Raw genomic sequence first — 23,306 nt, forward strand, 5'->3', positions numbered from 1 at the left:
ATTTCTTAGGATGCAGAACTAGACATGGCACAGGCCCTGCTCCCCAGGAGGTTGGGGGTGGAAGAGGCCATGATAAGAAGAGTAAGGGAGGTGCCCAGGAGAGTTCAGGCAAAGACACTGGAGAAGGGAGGTCAGTTCAACAATGTTTATTAAGCCCCTGCTGTGTGCAGAACCCGGGGAAAGATCACTTCCTTCCTAGCCTGAGGGAACGTGTGTCTGTGGTCTGAGGGTTAGCCAAACCCAGTTCAGTAAGATTCATCCACAGAAGTCTGACCACCAGGGGATGGACTGAATTTCAGTCTTGACTGGTCTCAGTGGAGGGAAAGCCCACATCACCAGACTAAAGGCAGTGGGTCTCAAGGAGCCTGCTTGGGGCTGAGAACAATACGACAGGGACTTGTGTGGTTGTGAGCCCAGTGTAGCCCAGTACACTAAACTCTTGTCGGCTGCTGTGAGAGAGAACTCTATTGCTGCTGATTGAACTTGTAGCTTATTTGTTTTAAAAAAAACCCAGTGGCCTGGAAGCTGAAAGGCCTGGCTCTTCCATTAACTCACTGTGTGTGAGCTGGAACGATTCAGTTCCTTGGGTTCTAACACATGTGGGTGTCCCTCTTGGCCCTCTCCTCTCGTATTTCTGGGGTCCATCTCTAGAGCTTTGGCTGAAGGGACCACTCACCCCAAGCATGGGTGTCCTCTTGGGATTCCCTTCACATCCTTCTTCGGCTGTGGGTATGCTCCACAGAGGCTCTAGGAGTAGCAGCAGGTGAACTGAAGTGTGAGGTGGGGGGGGGACCCAAGTCCGAATCCCAGTTCCTGGGTCACCGTGGGCAGGCCCTTGCATTCTTTGAAGCTTTGGATTCTTCAGGTGTGAAACTGAGCAGTAACACTCATCTCACAGTGAGTGCTTCATAGACGTGAAGGCCCCCCAGAAATGCATACCATTCCTGTGCTGGGCTGGGCTGACTCCCTGAAGGCGGTGCCCCTGCAGTGGGTCAGCAGGTGCCCTGCTCAAGAAGGAGCGGTTCTTCTTCTTCTTCTATCCTCCCCTTTAACTGCCCAGTGGCTCTGGTAGCAATGTTTTCCTGCCTGCTTCCTTCTCCAGGTAAAATGAAGGGTGCTGAGCCAACAAAAGAGCTTTCTTCAGAGCTGGATTACTTAGAAAATGTCACCACGATCGATGAGTCAATGCTGACCCCTGAGCAGAAGCTGGGGCTGAAGCAGGCTGAGGAGCGCCTGGAACGGGATTACATCTTTCGACTGGAAAAAGTAGACTATCCTCCTTGGCTTATTGGGGGCCTGTGGGCTGCGCGGCTCCTCATTCTTCTCCTTGCATGTCTGTCCCTCACAGGGTGGGCTGGGCTCCTCTTCCCCCTGGAAGGCAGTGTCTCTTGTGGAGTAGTTTTGAGTTTCACACATTTGGGGTCCTTGTATGCCTCCTACACTCAGACATGCCTTCTCCCCTGCCATTTTTCCCTGAGAAAGTGGAAAGCTAATGACTGAGTTAACAGTCAAGGACCAGTGTGTTAGACACAAATCCTGCTGAGAGGGAGCTCTTAGTGAGAGTCTGAGGAAGCTTGGGTGGTGGCCTTTCCTGATAATTGAGGAAGGAGCTGGGGAAGAAGAGTTTATTCAGCAGGAAGAGGTCCAGCTTGGAGTGGGGGAGGCCAGAGGTAATGGTAAAATAGCCAATCAGAGAAGAGCAGAAGCATCAAACCCAGGGTGGGAAGAGAAGAGAGAAGGGAGGGGAGAGAAAGGGGATGAGAGGGAAAAGAGGAAAGGAAAGGGAGGCCAGCCTTACCAAAGGCCCGAGGTGCTCCCTAAGGACTCCAGAATGAAGAAGACCCCAAACGTGGTGTCCCCAATGCTCCTTTTAGTGTTTCTGCCTCACACCCATCTCACATTTTGGACTCAACTGTTCTTTATGGATTCTGGCAGTGGAAAGCAGCCTTATATATTCCTGGGATAAAGGAAGAAAGTTGTGCTTGGTAAAGGCTGGGCCGGAAGAGATGGCCAGGAAGAGTGATATGGTTTGTTGTTGGCTTGAAGCATTCACTTAGTAGGAGCCTAATAAGAGAATCCTGATTGATTTACTGCCAAAGACCCATACCCTCTGCCGTCATTTCAGTTCTTTTCTCTAAGGCCTTTTGCCCTCTTTTTTTTTTTTTTTTAAGTAATTGGGGTTAAGTAACTTGCTCAAGGTTACAAGGCCAGTTATTTCTGGGTGTGGTGCTAAGTATCTGAGTCTAGATTCAATCCCCTGGTCATCCCGACACTGGGGCTGGTGCTCGTGCTCTTACTCGCTGAGCCACCTGGCTGCCCCTAAGTAATTGGGGTTAGGTAACTTGCTCCAGGTTACACAGCCAGGTGTTTCTGGGTGGGTGCTAAGTGTCTGAGCCCGGATTCGATCCCCAGGTCATCCTGACACTGGGGCCGGTGCTCTTACTCACTGTGCTACCTGGCCGCCCCTCCTTTTTGCCCTCTTAACCTTTACCATGTTTCCCCCCGATGTGTACAGTGTGCTGGGAACTTAAAAGAAGCCTTCCCTTTTCTGCCTTTTAAAACCAAACAAGATAACCCACCCACCCCCAATCTCTTCTGGTTTATAAATTCCTGTGGTGCCACCAATTGGCTCAGCTAACCGAGGAGTACTAAAATTTAACTAATTTGGTGCAATTAATTAATGTCTCTCATTTGGAGGACATCTCACAATTTAGCAAGTGCTTTCTGTCTGCATTAGCTGACCTGGTCCTTTGAGTAGCCCTGTGAGGTAGGCAGAGCGAGGGCATTATATGCTAGAGAAAGAAATTTGAGTCTAAAGAGGTGAAAGTAGCACTCAGAACTTAGGTCTTTTCACTGCACCATGTTTCTCCTCCAAAGGAGGAGGCTGGGTTCTAGTTGCAGCCTGATGGGGAGTAGTGGGAAGGATGGTACTCACATGGGAGCTAGTCATAGACATCTCTGCATCATGGTGGCAGGGATCTTTAGCATCATTGTCCGTGTTTCCATTGATAAAAGCTCTCTTCTCACAACTACCTTGTGAACTAGGGAATATGACAGCTAAATTATGGCCTCTGTTTTACAAATGAGGAAAGTGGGTCTCAAGTTAAATTACTTCTTGGTCATACGGCTGATAAGGTGTTAAAGACAGGATTGGAACTCAGGTCTTCTGGTTCAAGGGCTGCATTCTAACCTAGATTGGGCAATCCTGTCACATTCTTTTTCCTCTTCTACAAATTCATATTATCTGGTTAGATCTGGTAGAACCAACTATATCTGTAACTATCATCATTACTGTTATGTTACTGTAAAATACTATTCCTATAGTATTTATTGAGGCTATACTCTTGACCCCCCCCTCCCCGTCAAGAGTATAAATGAAGACAGATTTAGAAATGGTCCATGATGTCTACAGTTTCACATTCTGAACTATGTTGAATTATTTGGGGGATGTTGCTATAGAGACCCCTCTGAGGACCTCATTAGGTCAGGGTAATGCCTGTGAAAACAGGGCCAGCATTAAGGGGAGGATGGTGCAGACTGAACTCAAGACCCTGTGTGACCATGTGACTGCACACTGCAGCGGGGCCAGAGCTGCAGCTGTGCTGTAGTTCAGGGACCTGCTGGTGAGCTCAGTAGGGCCCTCTTAGTGTTGGGTGGGTAGCAGTGCCTTCCCCGGGGCCCAGACACCTGGGCACCTGACCACATCTTCCCCAGCCTCTGCTCAGGCAGGTGAGTTTTGACACAGTGCGGGACTGACATTTCTCCCAATTAAATTTCACGTTCCTGGTAAATTTGCTTCTTTTATAACCTTAAGAAAAGTACATTTGAAGATTTGATTTATTGACTTCATTGAATTAATGAGAACAGCCAGACTTGGGTGTTTTGTAGGCTTCATGTCTTCTGTTACCTCTTCACTTTTCTCTTTCAGCGCTCCCCGGAATACACCAATTGCCGATATCTATGCAAATTATGCTTAGTTCATATTGAAAATATCCAGGGAGCACATAAGCACATAAAAGAGAAACGGCATAAGAAAAACATCACGGTAAGTTTTTTTGTTTGTTTCTTAAATTTTCATGTCAAAAAAGAATGTCCCGTTCAAGTTTTTAATGAAAGTGCTGATAAACTCACCTTCCACTCTCTAAAATCTGAATGTTTAACTAGGAGCAGCAGTCCATGGGTTGGCCTGATCACTCCTTATGTCACGTGGTCAGGGAGGAGGACCTGCATAGGAGCAGGGGGCTCCTCTTCCAGGCTGGGGGGGGGTCACCAGATTTAAAAGGGTGTGAAGGGATGAGCTGATGGCCTTTGTTTTGTGTTGGCCACAGCTGCTGCTTCCATGTGGGTAAACTTGGTGCCTGCTTTTTGGGGGTAGACTTTGTGTGCCTTTGGGTAGTAATTTAGTATAGGTAACTGTTTTTAAAAAAGATTTGGCTCTGAATTTTCCTCCTTACTTCAAGCGGTACCTCTGACGTACCTCATTAGCAATGTACTAGGTACTTACTGCTTTTTGTATTTGATTTCCATGACTACCCAACAGACTATTCAGAACATGTCATGTAACATTATTTTTCTTTCATTCGTTCATTTATTCATTCATCTGAACCTGTCATCACTCAACACTATGAGAGCAGAGATCTATTAAAAACACCAGATCCAATGATCCCTGGCTCGCTCTTTCCATGTCTCTCCCAACAACTGGACCATTGGCTCATCCCACTGAATTTTCCACCTCCCAGTCAGCTGTTTGTGGTCCTGTGGGATCCAGTCTACACAAAGCATTATGTGTAGGTGAAAATGATTTTGTTAAAGTATTCTTGCATCATCTTCTCATTAAACATGCTGCTAATATGCCCTCTTGGTTGAACCCTTTAAGAAGAAAGGCGGGCCTGCAAACCTAGGTGCTTGGCCAAGAAGCATACCTAATTGGGAAGTGCAGATATACCCAAGGACGTTTAAAGAAGGGAATTATCTTGCTTCCCTGGCTTTAGAGTTCCCAAGGCTAGGTGAGCTCCATCTTTAGCCAAGCTTTCGTTACAGAGAGAATTTTAGTTTAACAATGAACTAACCTCTGGGGGTGGGCTGCCTGGAGGTAGGACTAGCAGATGGGAGCTTTGTCGCAAGCACTGTGGGACCATTTCTCTCCTCCTGGATCATACCTAAAGTGAGTCATGGTCAGTCTCATTCACCTTAAGCTCTTTGGCTCGATTCAGTTTTGGAACTTCTCTTAGGGCTAGGCTCAGCCTGAGAAAAGCTAGCTGCCATTTAGGAGTGCCTCAGATGGTATCACTAAGAACCACGTGGCGATCCGTTGTGTTGAGGCAGAGTGTGTGACGCTGCCCCAACCAGAGTTATTTCATCATGGTGCCATTATGGTGGGGCCTGCTTCTAACACACTGATGCCAGCTAGCTACCTGAGGCGCCCACCATTGGTGGTCAGCGATGATCCGAGGGAGTGTTGGCGCCTTTCCCCATGCCATTAATGCCCCGAGCTTGTCTGCTTATCTTCGCCACATTGCTCATTGCTCATATATAAACACTCCTATGAAACTAACCGCTTCCCTGCCTCCCCTGTGTTGTTCTGCTTGCCATGAGGAGACTGGACTAGATGGTCTCTAAGGTCCTTTCCAGCGTGAAATCCCAGAGTCCCTTGGCTTCAGAGGGGATATGCTTATTGAGGGTTTTCAGAAAAGTGTGCCTTTTTCCCCTGTCCCTCGGGACTGGGGCATCTCATTGGCAGCTGGATTATGTCAAAATTGCAATACAGGACATTAAGCTGCAATGGAAACAAGATCTTCTCTTATCTGTAGCACAAACACCAGCTTCATTGCACCTGCTCTGCCCAGTAGTTTGAGGCAAAGCGTGAGGCATTCTGATGTCATTCTGTGCAGTAGGAATTTCTTTTATGAACCATGTACATTTTTTTCTGTGTGCTGATTCTCTCCTGACTGCTCGAACCAACGGCCTTTCCCTTTACCTTGCTGCCGCTTCTGGCCTTTCTTGACTTCCTTAGCTTCTCTGACCCTTCCTTCTCTTGACTCTCCTACTTTATCTGACTGATCTAAACTCTCATCAGACACATCCTCCTCGCTGCTCCCTAACTGCACGCCTCTGTGGCAGTGTCCTGGGCCCTCTGTTCATGTTCTGTCTCTCATCCTCCTCCCAGGCTCCTGACTGTCTGCTGGACAGTACTCCCTGGACTCCCCATCATCCTCTTAAACAAAACACATGCAGAACAGAGCCCGTACTCCCTCCCAAACCCATTCCTCCCCCCACTTCCCCATCTCTGTGATTGGTTCCACCATCCCTGGGGTCACCCAGACCAGAGCCCTTAGAGTTCCTAACTCTCCCTGTCCCCCCATTCCCTGTGACCAGCTTTTCAGGTCTTATTCATGCTGCCTCTACAAAATCTCTTCCATCTGTCCTCTTCATTCCATTCTTAGACCTCTACCCTAATTTGGACCCTCCTCAAATTAGCGCAGTCCCTCTTAATTGGTTTCTCTAAATCAGGTCTATTCCCTTTCTGGAGGCAGCTAGGTGGTTCAGTGAATGGAGCATTGGGTTTGGAGTCAGGAAGACCTGAGTTCAAATCTTCGCCTCAGATACTTACTAGTTGTGTGACCCTAGGCAAGTCACTTAATCTCTGCTTGCCTCAGTTTCCTCAACTGTAAAATGAGGGTCTCACAGGGTTGTTGTGAGGATCAAATAAGATGTTTGTAAAGTTCTTAGCATAGTACCTGGCACATAGGTGCTAGATAAGTGCTTATTCCCTTCCCTTCTGTTCTGAGCTGTCCTCCAGATAGCTGCTAGATTGATATTCCTAAAGCACACATCTGACCATGCAACCCTGCCCCCACTCTCGAGTGCTTAACGTCGTGCTGTTGCCTCTCAAATAAAATAGGACTTTCTTACCTTGGCATTTCCTCTGGCTCTCACTCACCTTTCTGGTTTTCTGCTTTGGATCCCTCTGTACAGAGGCCTCCTTCTGCTCAGGCCTACTGTGTGGTTCCTTGGGTCTGTTGCCTTCTGTGTCTGGAATGCCCTGTCTCCTCTGCCTGGACCTTTATGAGCCCCTGCTTCTCTCAGAGCTCTGCTCAGTCTCCTTCTCTGGGAGGCCTTCCTGGATTCCTCCCTAATGCCTCTGACCTTCTCCCTCTTTAAGTTATTACAGTCATATATGTACATGTTGCCTCTTCTTGCTAGATCTTAAGCTTAATAGGTGCTGGGTAGGTGCCTAGTCGATATTTTTCATAGCATTCGAAATAGGATTTAGAGCTGGAAGGGTCCTTACGCAGAGAATCTAGTCCAGGCCCCTCGCCCTAATAGCTGAGAACACTGAGGCCTGCAGATTAAGTGACTGGCTCCAAGTCACAGAGCTAGCAGGTGATAAGACAGGATCCATAGCTGGTGCTTAGCCGAAGGCCTTGCACGCAGTAGGCACTCCGTAAATGTTTGCTGAACTGAAGCCCAGGCCCTCTGATTCCAAGCTCAGGGGCCTCTAGGCTGCTCGTGCTGTCACCTGTATACATAACTTCACCTTGTCATTTTTTGTCCCATGATAGGAAAAACAGGAAGAAAATGAACTCCGAGCCCTGCCACCCCCTTCCCCTGCCCAGCTGGCTGCTTTGAGCTCCACCCTCATGCAAGCAGCCAAAGAACAAGGGATTTCTGACACTGACTTTGGGTTCCGGCAGGAGATTGTGACTGAAATGGAAAAGGTTGTCCAGCAGCGCCTGCCAGGTACAGAGGGTCACCACCAGCACCATCATCCTCAGCCAGGGTTTTCTTTTCTTATATAGAGCCTTTCATCTTCTTCCGTTTTCTCTATCTTAGAAGAAGGTTTTTATTTACATTTTTACTTTAAAAGGTAGTTTTTCTCTGCCTTTCAGGGACTCGTCTGAAAGCAATATTTTTGTATTGTTTTAGAAACAGCAGTGAAGAGCTGGTCATTGTAAGTTTCTGTTTTACAAAGGGACCAGGGAGAATTGAAGTAAATAAGTGTGCAACAGCTAGAAGGCACCCCTGCCTCACCAGCAGGTGGCCTCAGGATTGGAGCTGTAAGATGACGCTTTTTCTCCATGAGTTCCTCCTCTCCAGACAGACCACATAACCCTTCTTTATACCTTGAGAAGGAGCCCTTTGTGAGTTGCTGTGATTGTGAGGCTGTCCAGACTTAGCTAGACTGACCCTTGGGCAGCCTCGTTTAGCAGGACATGCCAGAGATGGCAGCCGTCAAAAACCCAGAGTCACATCCACACCACACCACGCCTCGGTGAGTGAGGTGTTAATGGAGGCCACTTCTGACTGAGAATGAAAGGAACACAAGAGGGGCCATTGCTGATGAGTCCAGAGATGGATGATGGATTAGATTCTGATTGGGAAAGAAGTGTTTTGTTATCATTGTAATTTCTACTTAGCTAGTGGGTTCAAGTGTTTCCCACCTCCAGTGGTTGGGGATCACTGGATCCTAGGAGCTCAGTGTAGGCAGAGTGGCATTGGCACATTTGGTATTCCTCCTTCACTGTGGTGCACCTCGGGGGCCTTAGGACCCTGCAGTGGCATGGGGAAGCTCTGGTCAGCCTTGCCAGTCTGTAGGGCTTTGGATGTAGGCCCACATGGCTGATGTCTGAGAAAATCAGTCTCATTAAGTTTGGGAGGCTCATCATCAAAACATTTGCCAGAAGGTGATGATTGTTTTTGGTCATAGCAACTCATGAAAAAATCTTCTGAGACCTGGAAGGATTGAGCTTGACATAAGGAGGGCAGTGCACTTACAGACATATTCACGGATCTTAGAAATAGGAAGGGTTTTCCTAATAGGTGACCCTTTTGTCCTAGTTCTTGAAGACAGGCCTTATAAAAATGTAAAAGAGAAAATTACCTGTACCTCTTTTGTTTAGCCAGATCATTTTCAAACGTTTGATAACAAGTCAAGCTTTTCTACATCAAGAAGAGACTGAGATAAAATCAAGGTTTAGGGAGAACTCTCTCTCGCCTTTCCAAAACTAATTGTTGTTAACTCTACCCTTAGCCATAGGAGAGGCCGCCCCATTTATCCTTAGGCTCCTAAATGCATGTTGTCTTTCAGACTAGTCCCGTTGAGATTAACTTGGAGGTGGCCTGGCCAGCCCCCTTTTCTCCCATTTGCCTTTCTTCTAAAATAGAAGCGCAGCCACGACGCCCAAGAAGACCCCAGGGGCAGTCATCAGTATTCGTGGTTCTTAATGACTCAGCTGCTCTTCAGCACTGAACAGCTCATCCACACTGAGTCTTCATGGCTTTTCTTCTAGCCCAGATATGCTGTTTCCTTATGTGTAGTAAATAGTCTCTGAACCGTGTGGTCAGAACATCACTGGTTTGTAGCCAAGTTTGCATTTGTAAGGATAAGCTTTCCATTCTCTCCAAGTTAAATTGTTAATGAAAATAAAATTAAAGTCTGAGATTTGATGCTAAGCTGCCTTTGCCTCAGTAGCTGAAACATAGAATTACTTGGTCTTGTTGCTAGTCAGAGTTCACCTGTTAGAGAAGGGGAAAAACAGAAGGAGGTATGTCTGTGGTTCATTTGCTGTAATTTCTTTAGGGAACCATCATCTTGTGTGTCTTATGCCTAATGCACTTCTCTTGTCTTCCAGACTGTTCGCTTAGGCTGTATGGCTCCTCTCTGACTAGGTTTGCTTTTAAAAGCAGTGATGTTAATATAGATGTAAAATTTCCATCCAAGGTAAGTAGTCATAATAGTACCCTGTCAATGGTCCTCTGAACTTAGTATCTTCGCGTCGCTTTTGTTTGGTGAAATTTCCCCCAAAGTAGGAGGACTGTAGCCTCTTTAGGCCTGAGTCCTGCAAGTTGTTGTTAGTGCAGATGCTTCTAAGCAGGAGGGGGCTGAATGGGTGCCCCCCCTTCTTCTGGAGGCTGACCATTATGATCATAATAGCAACAGGTCACCATTCGAAAGAGGACTCCAAGCTTGACAAAAAGCTTTCTTGCCAACAAAGCTGTGGGAGTTGGGTTAGATTCTTAGCCTTTTGGACCTACAGAGGAGGGCCAAAGAGGTAAGTGGCTGACCCACTGACCCTCAGAAGTGTCCTTTGGCAGCTGGAGTCTCCTCTTACGCCTCCCGACCACCAAGTGCAGGCCTTTTGATGCTCTGCCTCACTGCCGGGCCTATGTCCAGGGAATGGATTTTTTTTAATCATTTGTATACATGGATCTTGAATCAGATTTGTTGAGTCATAAAATGTACCTTTTTGAAGTTTGGTTTGGGCATGACTTAAATATGTCACAGTTTCTGTTCTGGTGGAGTCATCTCTCTCATTAACGGCAGTATTATAAATATTAAACATTAAGACTCTGACGAGCTTATTGTTTGAAACAGATTTTGGTGGTAAGGCTCCTGGACAGTCTGCTGGTGGTTCCCCACCCCAGATCCTTCCCCACAAGCACTCAGAGCATGTACTGGCCCCTTTACTTTTACAACACAATTGTAACATCAGCTCTCTCTCTAAGGACTCACAAGTCCTTGTAAGGGTGCCTAACTGCTGAGCCCACATCATTTGCTAAACTGTACATCTGCGATTGAGACGGTAAATAAAAACATAAAGCACATTGATTTTCTTTTCATCTCTGTAATTTTAAATTAAAATAATGACAGTAATTTTGTATTAAAATGCCCTTTCGAGGGGCTCAGTTCACTCTGATGTTTTGCCGTTTGGCCTGTACGCCTGTATTGATTCACCTTATAATTTTTTTAGATGAGTCACCCAGATGTTCTGATTCAGGTGCTTGACATATTAAAAAACTGTGGTAAGTTTCTTTTTTAATTGGCACTTTCCAAAGAAGGGTGTGTTAGGATATTTTCAGTTTAAATTGCTTATGTATCTAACAAAATTAAAATTCATATCCCTAGCACATTTGAGTCATTGGATAGATAAAACATTTATTTCTTTCAGTGTGCTTATCCTGGGATTTAAATAGTAGCTATGCTAGCTCTTGAAAAGATTATTTGCAATCTCAAAAAGTCAAAAGTAAGTATAATCAAAGCAGTTATATTAAAAGTTGTGGTCGATTTGGGGTTTTTGTTTGTTTATTTTGAATATTGTCAAAGCAGAAATCCTTATGCCAAAAAAGATAACTAGTTCTAATCATGAAAAGAGAGACTTTGAAAGGGGTAGAGGTGCTAATACAGAAAATACATTTTTCTGTAAATGTGCAGATGTTTTATAGCCCCAAATTTAACCAAGTTTAGTCTTTCACTGAAAACATAATCTTGCACACACAATAAACCTGTCTTATCTTTCTGATTTGCTCTGGCTTTCAGGAAGACCGTTAAAGTTGGTCAGGAATCTGTTTCCAAGGAAGACTTTATATACTAATTAGACAGTCTTTGTCTTTGTGTGCCCAGAGCTCAGCACACATTGTCCCAAAGCAAACTGTGAGTGTCCGGTTACTCTCTCGTTCAGCTCTTCCCGGGACACTGGAGCCTCTCAGTCAATCAGACAACATGTATTGTCCGTTGGACATTTATCAAGTGCCTCTTATGCACCCTAGCCGGTGCTGGATGTTATGGACATAGAGCCAGAGAGTGAGACAAGCCTTGTTCACAAGGAGCTCCTCCTGAGAGCTCTTGTGTTCATTTTGATGTTGAAATGGAAAAATATTTTCAGTGACTTCCTATTTTTCAGATTTTGATTTACTGTGTTTTCTTTAATTTGCTTTAAGTGCTTAGTAAAAAAAGATGGGCATTTGGCGCAGGGGTCGCCTTTCTAAAGCCCCCCTCCAGGCTCTGCATCTTCCTGGCTCTCTCTTGTTCTTTGCCACTGTCTGCCCACCATCACCCCAGTCACTTGCACGATTCTACACATCTTGCTTCCCTCCAACTTCATGCCATTATCTTTAATAATAAAATAATAATAATGATAGAAATGACTCAGAGGGGAAGTCCTACAGATATTCCCATTTTATAGTTGAGGAAACAGGCACCAATAGTTTAAGACCCACAGTTTGAAACAGGATTCAAGCCCAGGTCTCTTGGCCCCAGGTCCAGTATTTTTTCTCCCCTACAACAAACACCTTCCCTTTACTTTTTAGATTTTATCTTCCTTTTAGCTATTTTTTAGTTTTCTGGAAAAATCAAGAGGATTTTGCTCTCATCATTTTGATATGAACTTTGATGACTTACAGAGCAATGTTTAAAATGTAGGAGGCAGATTGTAAGTACCTGAACGGACCTGTTTTATTCTTAGACTCAGTAGCATGTGTGCTTGTATTCTGTACTGAGGTACAGATATATAAAGGCATATCACATGTCATTAGTCCAGGCTTCTCCCAGTTTATTCTGACCAGGACTGGGTATCTTCTGGAAATTGAAAATAAGATCGCCAAGTCACCCATTTTGCATATTTGGTGCATTGGGTCTATAGTGGAGGGTTGAAGGAAGGAGGTAGACCGACCCTCAACATCCTCTTTTGTCCTAGGTCTATTATTGGTGGCACTGGACGTGGGTCTGTGCAACAGCAAGAATAGTAACAGAAGAGCAGTGTTAGCAACCTTTTGTTTGCATGCCGATTGGAAAGCCTAAACTCTTAACCCATTCATTATAGGTAGTCACCATAGCACTCTTGTGGGCTCAGTTCTTGCCAGAGAACACTCTTAACAAAATAGAGGACACTTTGATCCTTTATGGACATGGGTTCTTTAAAAAAAAAATTGATGAGAATTTCTGCAGTGTTTCCAGTCTATCCATACTTATATAGCAGGTGCGTAGATAAAGGGGATAGTCTTCCAATACCAATAATGAAAAAGAGAGAAATAACATGAGATTTTAGAAGGAATATGTTATTTAAATTGTTGATGACACAGCTTACATTTGTTTGTTTTTCTTTATCAGCATTATACTCAGAGGTGGAGTCTGACTTTCATGCCAAAGTTCCTGTTGTCTTTTGCAAAGATGTGAAGAGGTTGGTTGTGATGATGATAGAGAAAAAAATAGGAATTGGTTTTTCTTTTCAACTAAAGGAACAATATAGTGAATAAGCAAGAAAGTCTCCCTTTTGGGTCTCTGAACTGTTCTCTCTGAAAGAAATAATGTGCTTAACAAAAAGATGTGCTTCTAGATGGAGTGGTCTGTTTTTAAAGTATATGTGTAAATTATCAGCCTGGCATTAGCTGAAACTTTAGTGGGTTCTTTGACCTTCTTGTAAGGCATTGATAGGTTAACCTGCCATATTGAAAACTGAAATTGAAATAAGTATTAAAAAACAAACCCAAACTCAGAATAGTAATCCTAAGTGATCACTGTGAGCAGAGTGGGATGGTAGTAAGGACAAAGGTGCCCAAATACTGTCCTCTTGAATGAAGTCTTCACTAACCCTACTCCCACTCCGACTTTTGTTTCACAGCCTCTCCCATTGTGGTTGAAAATAATTTGTGGTCTCTTATATACTTCTTAAAGAAAGTACCAGGTAACTTCCTAAAAGTCTGATTTGTAGGGGCAAAGAGTTTTACTTCCATTGTGGCCAAGAGACTGTTCCTAAGAATAATTCAATTCAGCAACTGTTTTTAAGTACCTCATTGTACTGGTCCCTGTGCTAGAAACTGGGGGTTCAAAGATGAAAAAGACCCAGTTCTTGCCTTCAAGGAGGTGGGGAAATGTAACAGATGTGCACACAAGTGAGCCTGGGGGAAAGTAGAAGGGAGTGATAGCAAAGACTGGGACTGTAGAAGATAAACTGCGAGGGGGAGAAAGGCTAGAACATGCAATAAATTGTGATGACAGAGAAGTAGTTTTTTTAATAGAAGTGATTTTACACATATGTATGTGTATGCATATGTATGGAGAGAGGGAGAGATAGCCAGTAGGTAGATTCAGAAAGATTAAAGATGAAAGACAGAGGAAATGAACAATAGACCAATATCCTTTCCAAATCTGAGATCATCTTTTTGTGTTTTCCCTGGGGCTCTGCTGCTGATGGGGGCTTTGGCCAAGTCACTGGACCTCTCTGGGCCTAAATTTCCTCATCTCTAAAATAACAGGTTTGAACTCAGTGATTGCTCAGGTTGCTTCCAGCGATGAAGCTCTAAAGATACCATTTAAACCACCACCCAAATTTATGGCTCATGTTAACATGATCCGCAGATGAGTATTTGTTGAAAGTTTGCCCAGGCAAGATGACAGTAAAGTAAGGCCTCGGTACAGATCAGGTTGGTAATAGAAAGGGCTTCCTTCATTTGGGGTGCACGTTTTTCATCTTTGTGTCTCTCCTCGGTGCCTAGACCCAGGGCCTTTGCTCTTAGTGAATGTTTACTTTTGGGGGAATTTCTTAGACTTTGAAATGTTGTGAGTTTAGAAGGATAGCTATAGGTTTTGGTGGGATGATAGACTGTCCAAGATGTTAGTGATTTAAATGAAGTTTCTTTCTTTTTTCTTGACAGTGGTTTAATCTGTAAGGTGAGCGCTGGAAATGATGTGGCATGCCTCACAACTGATTTGCTTGCTGCTCTTGGCAAGCTAGAGCCTGTCCTAACCCCCTTGGTGTTAGCTTTTCGCTACTGGGCTAGGGTAAGTGGAATCTAGGAGAAAATACTTCACTTTGAGAATTTACCAGGATTTTTCTTGCACTAACATGGCAGCTAAAGTTCTCTGCTGCCTCTCTGTGGCATGGGGGTGAACTGTCCTGGGTTCTTGAAATCTCTGCCAATGGAATGTACATCCCACTAGACTGGAAAAGTCTTCAAGGAAAAGCCCAACAAAAAGAATTCTTGGTGAAAATCTTAAGGTAAAGGACAGGTCAATCATCAGGTAATGAGCTCTGTTGGCAACAGCAGCTTCTTTAAGTGTCTTCTGAGGCTGTGGGCTCAGAGTCATTAGAAGCAGATCCCTGACTGCTCATTGGCTCTGAACATGACACATTAACATCATTTCTGCCTTACTGCCTTTTTATTCATTTTGTTCAGCATTTCCCATTTATATTTTAATTTGGTTTGAGTGGCCCATGGCAAATTTTGACACCTTTCTCCTGGCGTGCAGGTCCCCCCCAACCACGTGTGTAGAGTAGACCTCTGGCTGAGCCTGGGTGTGAATCTTTGAAGAATATAGTCTGCAGTGCAGCTTGCCTTAGAAAGCTGTCAGCTTAGGCCCTTCTTTCGTATCTTAATAAACATTAATTCTCTTTGAGCTCTCATACCTGTCACCATCGTTTACATACTCCAGCCAAATTTCCCTCACTTTTCAGTCTCCACTCTCCCTTTACAATCACCCTCAAAACAGAACCTGGTCCCTGTTTCCCTAGGGTACTTCATTGAATCTTCCCTCAGCCTTTGACACTGAATTTCTTTTTTCTTTGATTTCCCTCAAGGAATGTGTGCTTTGAGGGGCCCTGGTAGAGCTTTGAAAGGCTGTTGTTCACCTTGTTTGGATCATGACAAGGACATCCTTGCCTCTTGTGTTACTTGAAATGGGCTATCATTTCATAGCTTTTATTCTCCCAATTTATTGTCAATAACTTTGTTGGTTGTTGTTTTAATTATGCTGCCTGGCCTCTGGGGAATATTTTTCCCTCTTCAATCTTCCGAACTGTTTTTACACATCTAGTGAAGTATATGCAGCTTCTTTTAATTTAAGCCCCCAAAAGCTAGAATAGAATTTATTCCTGTGCCTAACACTGTCAGATTACAATTAATCCACTGTTTACTGTACATTCTAGGATCTCATGAATCTGATCACTTATCACATCCTGGCAATCTCATTGTCAGAGTAGCTGCACTCTCCCGACTTCTGGTAGGGGATGGAAGTCTCTAGATAAAGTTCCCTTTATCTCTAGGTGGGGAGTCTTCTTATCTCAAGCTAATCAGAGTCTGGGGAGTTGGTTACCTATCAGACCATCACTGTTTACTGCTGAACCAAGAGCTGTTGGCATCTGAAAGAGACTCTCATTGTGGGAGTCTTCTCTTAGTCTGCTCTCCTTGTTAGAGGTTCTGGTCCCATTTAGAACCATCGCCTGAGAGCAGAATCCAGAACTTTGGCTCCTGCTCAGGTTCAGGATAAATGCGCTCTGCACGTGTGAGAGCCCATCAGAGGAAGATGAAGTCCCAGTGTTGTCATATGTAGCCTTGTGTTGCTGATGTCCCATTCATTTCAGAGCGTGACCTCCTCCACCTGAGGAGTCCTGCATCCCATCCGTGTTGCCCTTTTCTTGGCATTTTTCATCCTTGCCTCCCAGAAGTCTTCCATTGTGTGGGCATCCTTCCTTTCTGTCTTGTATCAAAGAGCCAGTCGTGTAATTCTTGAAAATAGTTCATCAGTGTACAGTAAATGGGGCAGCTAGGAGTCAGGAAGACTCATTTTCCTCAGTTCAACTCCTGCCTCAAACACTTATCAGCTATGCAGCCCTGACAAGTCACCCAGCCCCGTTTGCCTCAGTTTCCTCCAATGTAAAATGAGCTGGAGAAGGAAAAGGCAAACCACTCCAGTGTCTTTGCCAAGAAAACCCCAAAGGGGGCCACAGAGAGTTGTATACGACTGGAATGACTGAACAGCAAGAACACCTGTCCAATAAATACACAGAGCTCCTTTGGGGAGCCATAGCTTCATCTTTACAAGTGACACTCCTGCCTCTTCATGCCTTATTTAGTAGTTTCATCAGTCGCTGTGGCCAAGAACAGTGGATCACCTGGTTTCCGACCCTAGGGCGACGAGCCTCTCCCCTGTCCTCAGGTGGCGGCAGGCAGTCAGTCTTGTGGCCCACCCTCAGAACCTTTGCAGCTCTGTTCTTCTGGGCCCTTGGCAGAGCCTCAGAGAACCCAGAACCACCTCAGCCTCATGACGAGAGGTTGTGTTGAGCACAACTTTAGCAGAGGCTGGAGAGATATATACCTGTATGTGTTTGTGTACATGTATACATCTGGTTAGTAACTCTGTTAACTAGAATCTGCTGGGATTGGAGTGCCTGTCCCCTATCCTGATAGGTGGGTTTTCTCACTCCGTGCTCACAGTAGCTGTGGGAGGTGCAGACACCAGGAGTGTTCCAGCCCCTGCTGAGGGGGCCCAGCTAGCAAGTGTCCAGAAGGCTCCCTTCTCAGCACGTTGTTTCTCTTTTGTTCTGGATAAACGGGAGTTTACTATGTTCCGGTGCACATTTTCCACGTTCTCTGGGCAAGGGTGTCAGAACTGACTTTCTTTCTGAGTAGAAGTTTTAAGTGGTGTTCATTTCCCTTTTTTGTTTTTCAGTTGTGCCATATTGACTGCCAGGCTGAAGGGGGGATCCCTTCCTACTCTTTTGCTTTAATGGTGATGTTTTTTCTTCAACAAAGAAAGCCCCCTCTTCTTCCTTCCTATTTAGGCAGTTGGGTAAGTATGTGCATGCTCCTGCCTGTGTGTAGGGAGGTGGTCCTGGCCATCCTGCCTGAATATGTGCTGATTTCCTTTCCCCCACCCTGTGGTGGCTACGAACCATTTACTCTGGGCATCATTCTGTGCTTGATGCCAGGAGAGATTGGAATGTTGAGCAAAACTAATGAGAGCGCTTTTACAAACACAGCTTCATTGGATCCTCCCAACAGCGCTGGGAAGAGTGTGGGCTTCAGGGTGAAGGTGTAGTCCACGCTAGCCCACCTCCCTCAGGAGGTGGCTCCTCAGTATAGCAACTCTCAGAGGGTAGACACTTTATGTTTGTATTTTTTCCTCCCCTAGTCTGAAAACTGAAGGCAGGCAGGGATTTTATCTCAACTTTGAATCTTCCTAAAAGTTGCTGGCCCAGAGCTCTGCCCATAATGAATGCTGCAGTATTCAATGAAATGCACTCATTTGCAGATTTTTCTCTTTGAAAGATAAAATTTTGGTTTTTCTGTTAGGCAGATGTTCCTTTTTGCTTTTTGGAGGGCAGTTGGGGTTAAATGACTTGCCCAAGGTCACACGGCTAGTTTTTGTGTTAAGTGTCTGAGGCCAGATCCGAACCCAGGTCCTCCTGACTCCAGGGCCAATGCTCTATTCACTGTGCCACCTAGCTGCCCCAGGCAGATGTTCTTTTTAATTACTTACTTACCTTGGAAGTAATTTCATTACTTACCTGGAATGCTTCTGTTTTAGATTGAAGGCTTTGACTCAAAACGAGTTGATGACCATCAGCTGAAGGGCATCGAAGACGAGAAGTTTGTGAAGTGGGAATACAAACCTATGCCCAGTGGGCCCGGGAAGAACTCAGGTGCCTCTGAAAATAAAGCAAAAGCCGATCAGAGGAGTGGCACCAAGAAGCCCACCGGCTCAGATACAGACGCCCAAAGCGGCACGGCCAAGGAGAGACATGGCAAGGTGAGCCTTCCCCGCATCTGCGTAGGCTTGGGGGTGCCTGCTCCTGCCTGCTCTTTCATGGCTAGGCTTTCTCAGTCCTCAGGGATATGTAAGGCCATTTCTTGAGGGTTACTTACTTCTTTGGGTTTGGATTTGTTTTTTAAGCATTGATTTACTTTAAATTAGCAACTGTTCTAAGAGCCATAATTTCATTGGTTTGGGTGCTCCCTCCAGTAACAGCTAATTAGTGACAGAGACAGGATTAGACACCATATTGCAAGCCTTCTGTGCCTTCCTATCCAGTGCAGTTCTTGCAATGGTTTCCCATAAATCCTCCCTAGAGTATCTGCCAGATGTGTCCTTCAGACATTCAGGGCCACCCATCCATGACCATGGGGCTCTCAGCCTTTTCTGGAGTGTCAGAAGTGTTCATTGCAGCCGGGCTTATGTGACAACAAATATCTTTTCTCTTCCAGTCTCCGTTAGCGTTGGAAATACCAAATCAGGTGTCCCTGGGACAATTATGGTTAGAGCTGTTAAAGTTTTACACACTGGAGTTTGCTTTGGAGGAGTATGTCATAAGCGTACGGGTACAAGAACTCTTAACAAGAGAGAACAAAAACTGGCCTAAAAGGCGGATAGCCATCGAAGGTGGGACGATGTGTGTTGTTTCATTCAGAAAGTGCTCGTTTCTGTGTCGCTTCTCGTCTGTCTCTAACGCAGCATCATGAACTCCTCAGTTTCTGTGCAATGTGCAATGTGCCTTGTCTGCCGCCAGCTCCCCATTTCATGTTCTCATCAGTTTGTTTAACGCAGAGCCCAGGAAGCTCTCACACACACAGTTGTGGTCCGAAAGTGACCCATTTTACAGATGAGTACACCTTACGTTGGAGTTGGCAGTGATCTGCTCAAGGTCACGCAGATGTAATTTGTATATCCACCTAGAAATAATCGACGCATTGTAGTGGTGAGTGGCCAGTCTGCATTGGTGGAGGGAGTTTGTGCACCGTGAGCTCTCGACATCAGTGACATCCCAGGTCCCAACCAAAATGATGCTGACAATGGCGTGATGATCGTACCTCAGGCCTGGAGCCTAGACCTTGTACCCTGCTGCTCTTGCAGAACTCTCCTGCCCTGCAAAGTGCCTGGCTTCCTCCTAGACTGGTTCTATCTAATAGGAGAGTGGGTGTATTGGAGGTCAATGAGTTGGGTTTGAGTACTGCCTTAGCTGCTGTGTCCCCATGAGCCAGTCACTTCCTCTTGGAATCTTGGTTTCTTGCCTGCAAACAGGGATGATAATCTAGTCTCTGCTTTCTAGACTCTTGTGAAAAGCCTTTAAGCTCTAAGTAAATGCAGTCTGTTAGCGTTTGACCACTATTTTCGAGTGCTTAGTGTTTGACCTCTATGAAATCATTTGCCTTTTCTAGGCCTCAGTTTCCTAAACTGAAATGAAGGGTGTTGGCCTAGAACTCTAAGAGCTCCTTCAGTGCCAGTATTCTAGGAGGCTATTTCAGACGTGAAGTCTTTTCAAAATTTGTTGAATTTGTCTGGTTGAATTCACTTGTTTCATTCTCTCCTTGCGCTTTAATCGTCTACCTAAATGACTGCCAAAATGTTTGTTACGTGTGACTTAGGTATAGAGAAACCATACTTGGTAGTAACCCAAAAAAGTACAGCGTCAGAAACATGAAGAAAGCCCGAAGCCCTTTAGTCTGCATTCAGAAGCTGCAACGCCAGAACATTTTCCTAAACTTACTTAGAGTAAGAGATTGAACCCTGATCCATCATATTCTCTGCTTGCCTGTTTTAACACAGCCTTGCACTTCCTCATTGCTGGCCTGGCCTCCACCGCTGCCCTTCTGCACTTGGCCACCCATTCACACAGACCCAGACAAGCTTCCCACATGCTCTCTTGTAGAGGAGACAGTGATTAGAGCAGCGCAGGGCCCCTCTGGAGAACCTTTTGGTGTTTACAGAGGGCTTTCCTCACCAACAATCATTAGGTAATAGCAGCATTATCATCCCCGTGCCAGAGATAAAGAAACTGAGATCAGAGCTGAGGTCTGCTGGCGGCTCAGGCGGGGCGCCCTCCCTGACATCGCATTGCTCCCAACCCCTTACCCTGTACTTTCTCACTCTTTTGCAAACAAAATAGAGAACCAAGAAGGAGAAAAGGGAAGAGCAAGAATGGCCAGGATCCTCTGAGCTCCAGGCTGGGGTCAGGAAGATGTCATGGGCCAGAGGCCTCCTCCCAGCTTCTTTTATTCTCCTAAGCCTGGAGAAGTTCCTCCTGTCTTTTGATGATCATATTTAGGGATGATATTTTTTTATCTTCAGGTTTTAAGAACAGCTCACTAACCCATAGCTTTTTCTCCATTCTGTTGATAAGTGATATGTTTATGGAGAAGTGGAAGTAAGATTAACTCTTTAAAAATGTATATGAGGTCATAGAGATTATCATTGGAAGGACTTTATGGCCAATTTGGCTAATTTAGAGATGAGGGCCCAGGGACCCAGAGAAGGGGGGGGGGGGGTGACATGCCCGAGGTCCCACAGCAAGTGCTGGGATTGAAGCATTCTTCTCTTCCAGTGCCGGCAGGTTGATTGCATTTCATTTTTTGGAGCATATGCGAATTAGAAGCCTTGTAGATATTGACAACAGTATCTGCTCTAATTCAAGTGTAGTGTATACTGACCATGTTTAGGTATGAGCATTGATAGCTCTCTAAGGTTGACATCTCAGCCCTCAGGATTTTGGGGAACTCTTTTGTCCGTCATGGAGCCAGTGCATCTACTAGGAGCACAAGCTGTAAAGAAGGGGTGCCCTGGGTTGGCCTCCCAGCTCTGGGACTATGGGCCAGTCACCTCCTCTTGGAGACTCAGTTTCTTTATTAGTAAAGTGAAGGTGTTAGGCCAGATGACCTCAAAGGCGGCCCCTTGCAGCCTTAACTCCTGTGGGCCTAAATGCGATAGGATTGAAGAAAAGCCTGTGAGTCAGCTTTTCATCTGTCCACAGCCCCATTCCTGCCTGCCTTGCTTGTTCTCGGCTTTCTGTCTGATTACTCTCTTGTAAGTTTGGGTTAAAAAGTGCTCCTCACTCGAGAAGCCTGAGCACGGTAGGCTTAAAAGCAGGAGTGATGGGTGGGGGGAGGAGCACAGGGAATCCCTCCTGAGATCTGTGGTCCCGTGAGTCTGCTATCCGCGTGGCCATCAGTGTTTCTTTGCTTTCTTTTAAAAATAATAGTCTTAACAAATCCCAAATAAAACCTTAAACCCTGAGCATTTCACACTTTAATTAAAAAAAACAACTACTTACAAAATAACTTTTTCCTTTGTGTTTCTTTCTAATCTCTTTTCCATCAGACTTGTAAGATTTTGGTGCTGTTTTGGCATAGTCACTGCGTGTGTGTTGGCGGTCCAACTTGTTTCCTTTGCACCACTTTGTGTACATGTTCCCATATTTCTTTGTCCTCTTCACGTGTCATTTTTGTGATGAAATAATATTCCATTATGTTAATAGTCCACACTTCAGCCATTCCACAGCCTTAGACAATAAGTGGTATTTCCACTTTCTTATTATTACAAATAAAGTGGCTGTGAATGATTTCGTATAGAGAAGTTGTTTTTCCCTTTTAATGGCCTCTTTAGAACATCAATTCTAGTCACATTATGTGTCTGTTTTATGAGTTATTGTTTATTGAGAGATTGTACCAATTCACCATCACACTAACAGTGTGAGAGGACGGCTCTTTGCCCACAGCCGCACCTGTATTAAATCATACTGTCTTTAAACTATCTTTTGGAAGGCAGCACAGTGTAGGAGGTGGCCTGCTGGACCTGGTGCCACTTAAACTTGCTAGCTGTGTGACCGCTAAATCTTTCTGAGTCCCAGGCAACTTTCTTAGATCATAACCGCGGAGAAGGGTTGTGACGTGTGCTGGTGGAGGGAGTCCCCACACCAGTGCAGTCACAGGTCCATGATGATCTTTGCCAGTTAGAGAGGCAGGTGGGAGAGTGAGTCCCTTAGCATTACTTTCACTGGCATTTCTCTAATTGTCAGAGAACTGGAACAGTTTTTCAAATTGGGATGAACAATTTGTTCCTCTCCCCCCAAGAATTCTGTTCATGTCCTTTAAAGCACTGAGGAATGGTTCACTTACTGATTTATATTAGTTCCAAATGTCACATTTTTATCGGAAGTGTTTACCACATTTCCCCTCCCCATGTGTTTTATTTTGGATGCACTGTTTTTGTTGTATAAAACCCCATATTAGTTAGTAACTTTTGAGGGATGCATTTTGTTTTTTACACCAGTTCACCATAAAACTCCTCCAAACTACCTCCCAGACACAAACAGGTAAGCCAGGCTAGCCAGGACAGAGCTTGTATCTGACATGGAGGGTGTACATCTAGCCCCTATGGTTCCCCACTTCTCTACAGAGAGGAAGGGAGCATGTTCCTGAATCAGCCCCTGCAATCAGTATTGGCCAACTGATAGAAATGGGGCAGGGGGTGTGTTGGGTTCTTTATTTTAGTGTTTTCTTCATTTACTTTTTTGTTGTATTGTTCTCCTTGTCACTTGCTTGGTTCTATATCAAGTCATACACAGCTTCTCTATTTCTGAAAATTCCTTTTTTTTTGCTGTTCCTTATGGAATATATAGTTATATAATATACTGTTACATCTAGTCTGTTTAATTATGTAACATATAACTCCAGTTATTTTCCATTGCACTATATCATATAATAGTTTGTTGAGCTGTTCTTCAAAATCCATATAATGATTTTCCCCAATCATTTGATGACTTTTTGTGCTACTTGCAATGGATAAATATCATTATTTTTCTAATAATCTTTATCGTAAGTCTGGTTTAGGAAAAATTTTAGATGGTTGAAATTCTGGGAATTTCTCATAATGGATATGTATTATAAAGTGTGAGTCTAAACTCATTTTTCACCATAGTGGGATCCAAGTTCCTTTTTCTTGGGTCTTCAGCAGCAGGATCCATCTCATTCATTTAGCC

General features: G+C 44.8%; 1 protein-coding gene across 5 annotated transcripts in view; it reads left to right on the top strand.

Moving 5' to 3' along the window:
• LOC138164978 (terminal uridylyltransferase 4-like) overlaps nt 1-23,306 on the top strand; it is a 63,377-nt gene that overhangs the window by 19,097 nt on the left and 20,974 nt on the right. For 4 of the 5 annotated variants that reach the window (XM_069092991.1, XM_069092994.1, XM_069092993.1 and 1 more), the window contains exons 4-14: nt 1,103-1,266; nt 3,929-4,045; nt 4,635-4,787; nt 7,563-7,740; nt 9,633-9,721; nt 10,752-10,803; nt 12,887-12,956; nt 14,431-14,557; nt 17,225-17,344; nt 18,083-18,304; nt 18,760-18,934. In XM_069092991.1, coding sequence (XP_068949092.1) covers nt 1,103-1,266; nt 3,929-4,045; nt 4,635-4,787; nt 7,563-7,740; nt 9,633-9,721; nt 10,752-10,803; nt 12,887-12,956; nt 14,431-14,557; nt 17,225-17,344; nt 18,083-18,304; nt 18,760-18,934 — 1,467 coding nt within the window. The remainder of the gene's footprint in view (nt 1-1,102; nt 1,267-3,928; nt 4,046-4,634; nt 4,788-7,562; nt 7,741-9,632; nt 9,722-10,751; nt 10,804-12,886; nt 12,957-14,430; nt 14,558-17,224; nt 17,345-18,082; nt 18,305-18,759; nt 18,935-23,306) is intronic. The other variant, XM_069092996.1, reaches the window with a different exon arrangement.

This window comes from Petaurus breviceps, unplaced genomic scaffold, assembly GCF_028583685.1.
Source record: "Petaurus breviceps papuanus isolate PSGF00001 unplaced genomic scaffold, PetGlider_PUasm1.0 207, whole genome shotgun sequence".
NCBI classification, from domain to species: Eukaryota; Metazoa; Chordata; class Mammalia; order Diprotodontia; family Petauridae; genus Petaurus; species Petaurus breviceps.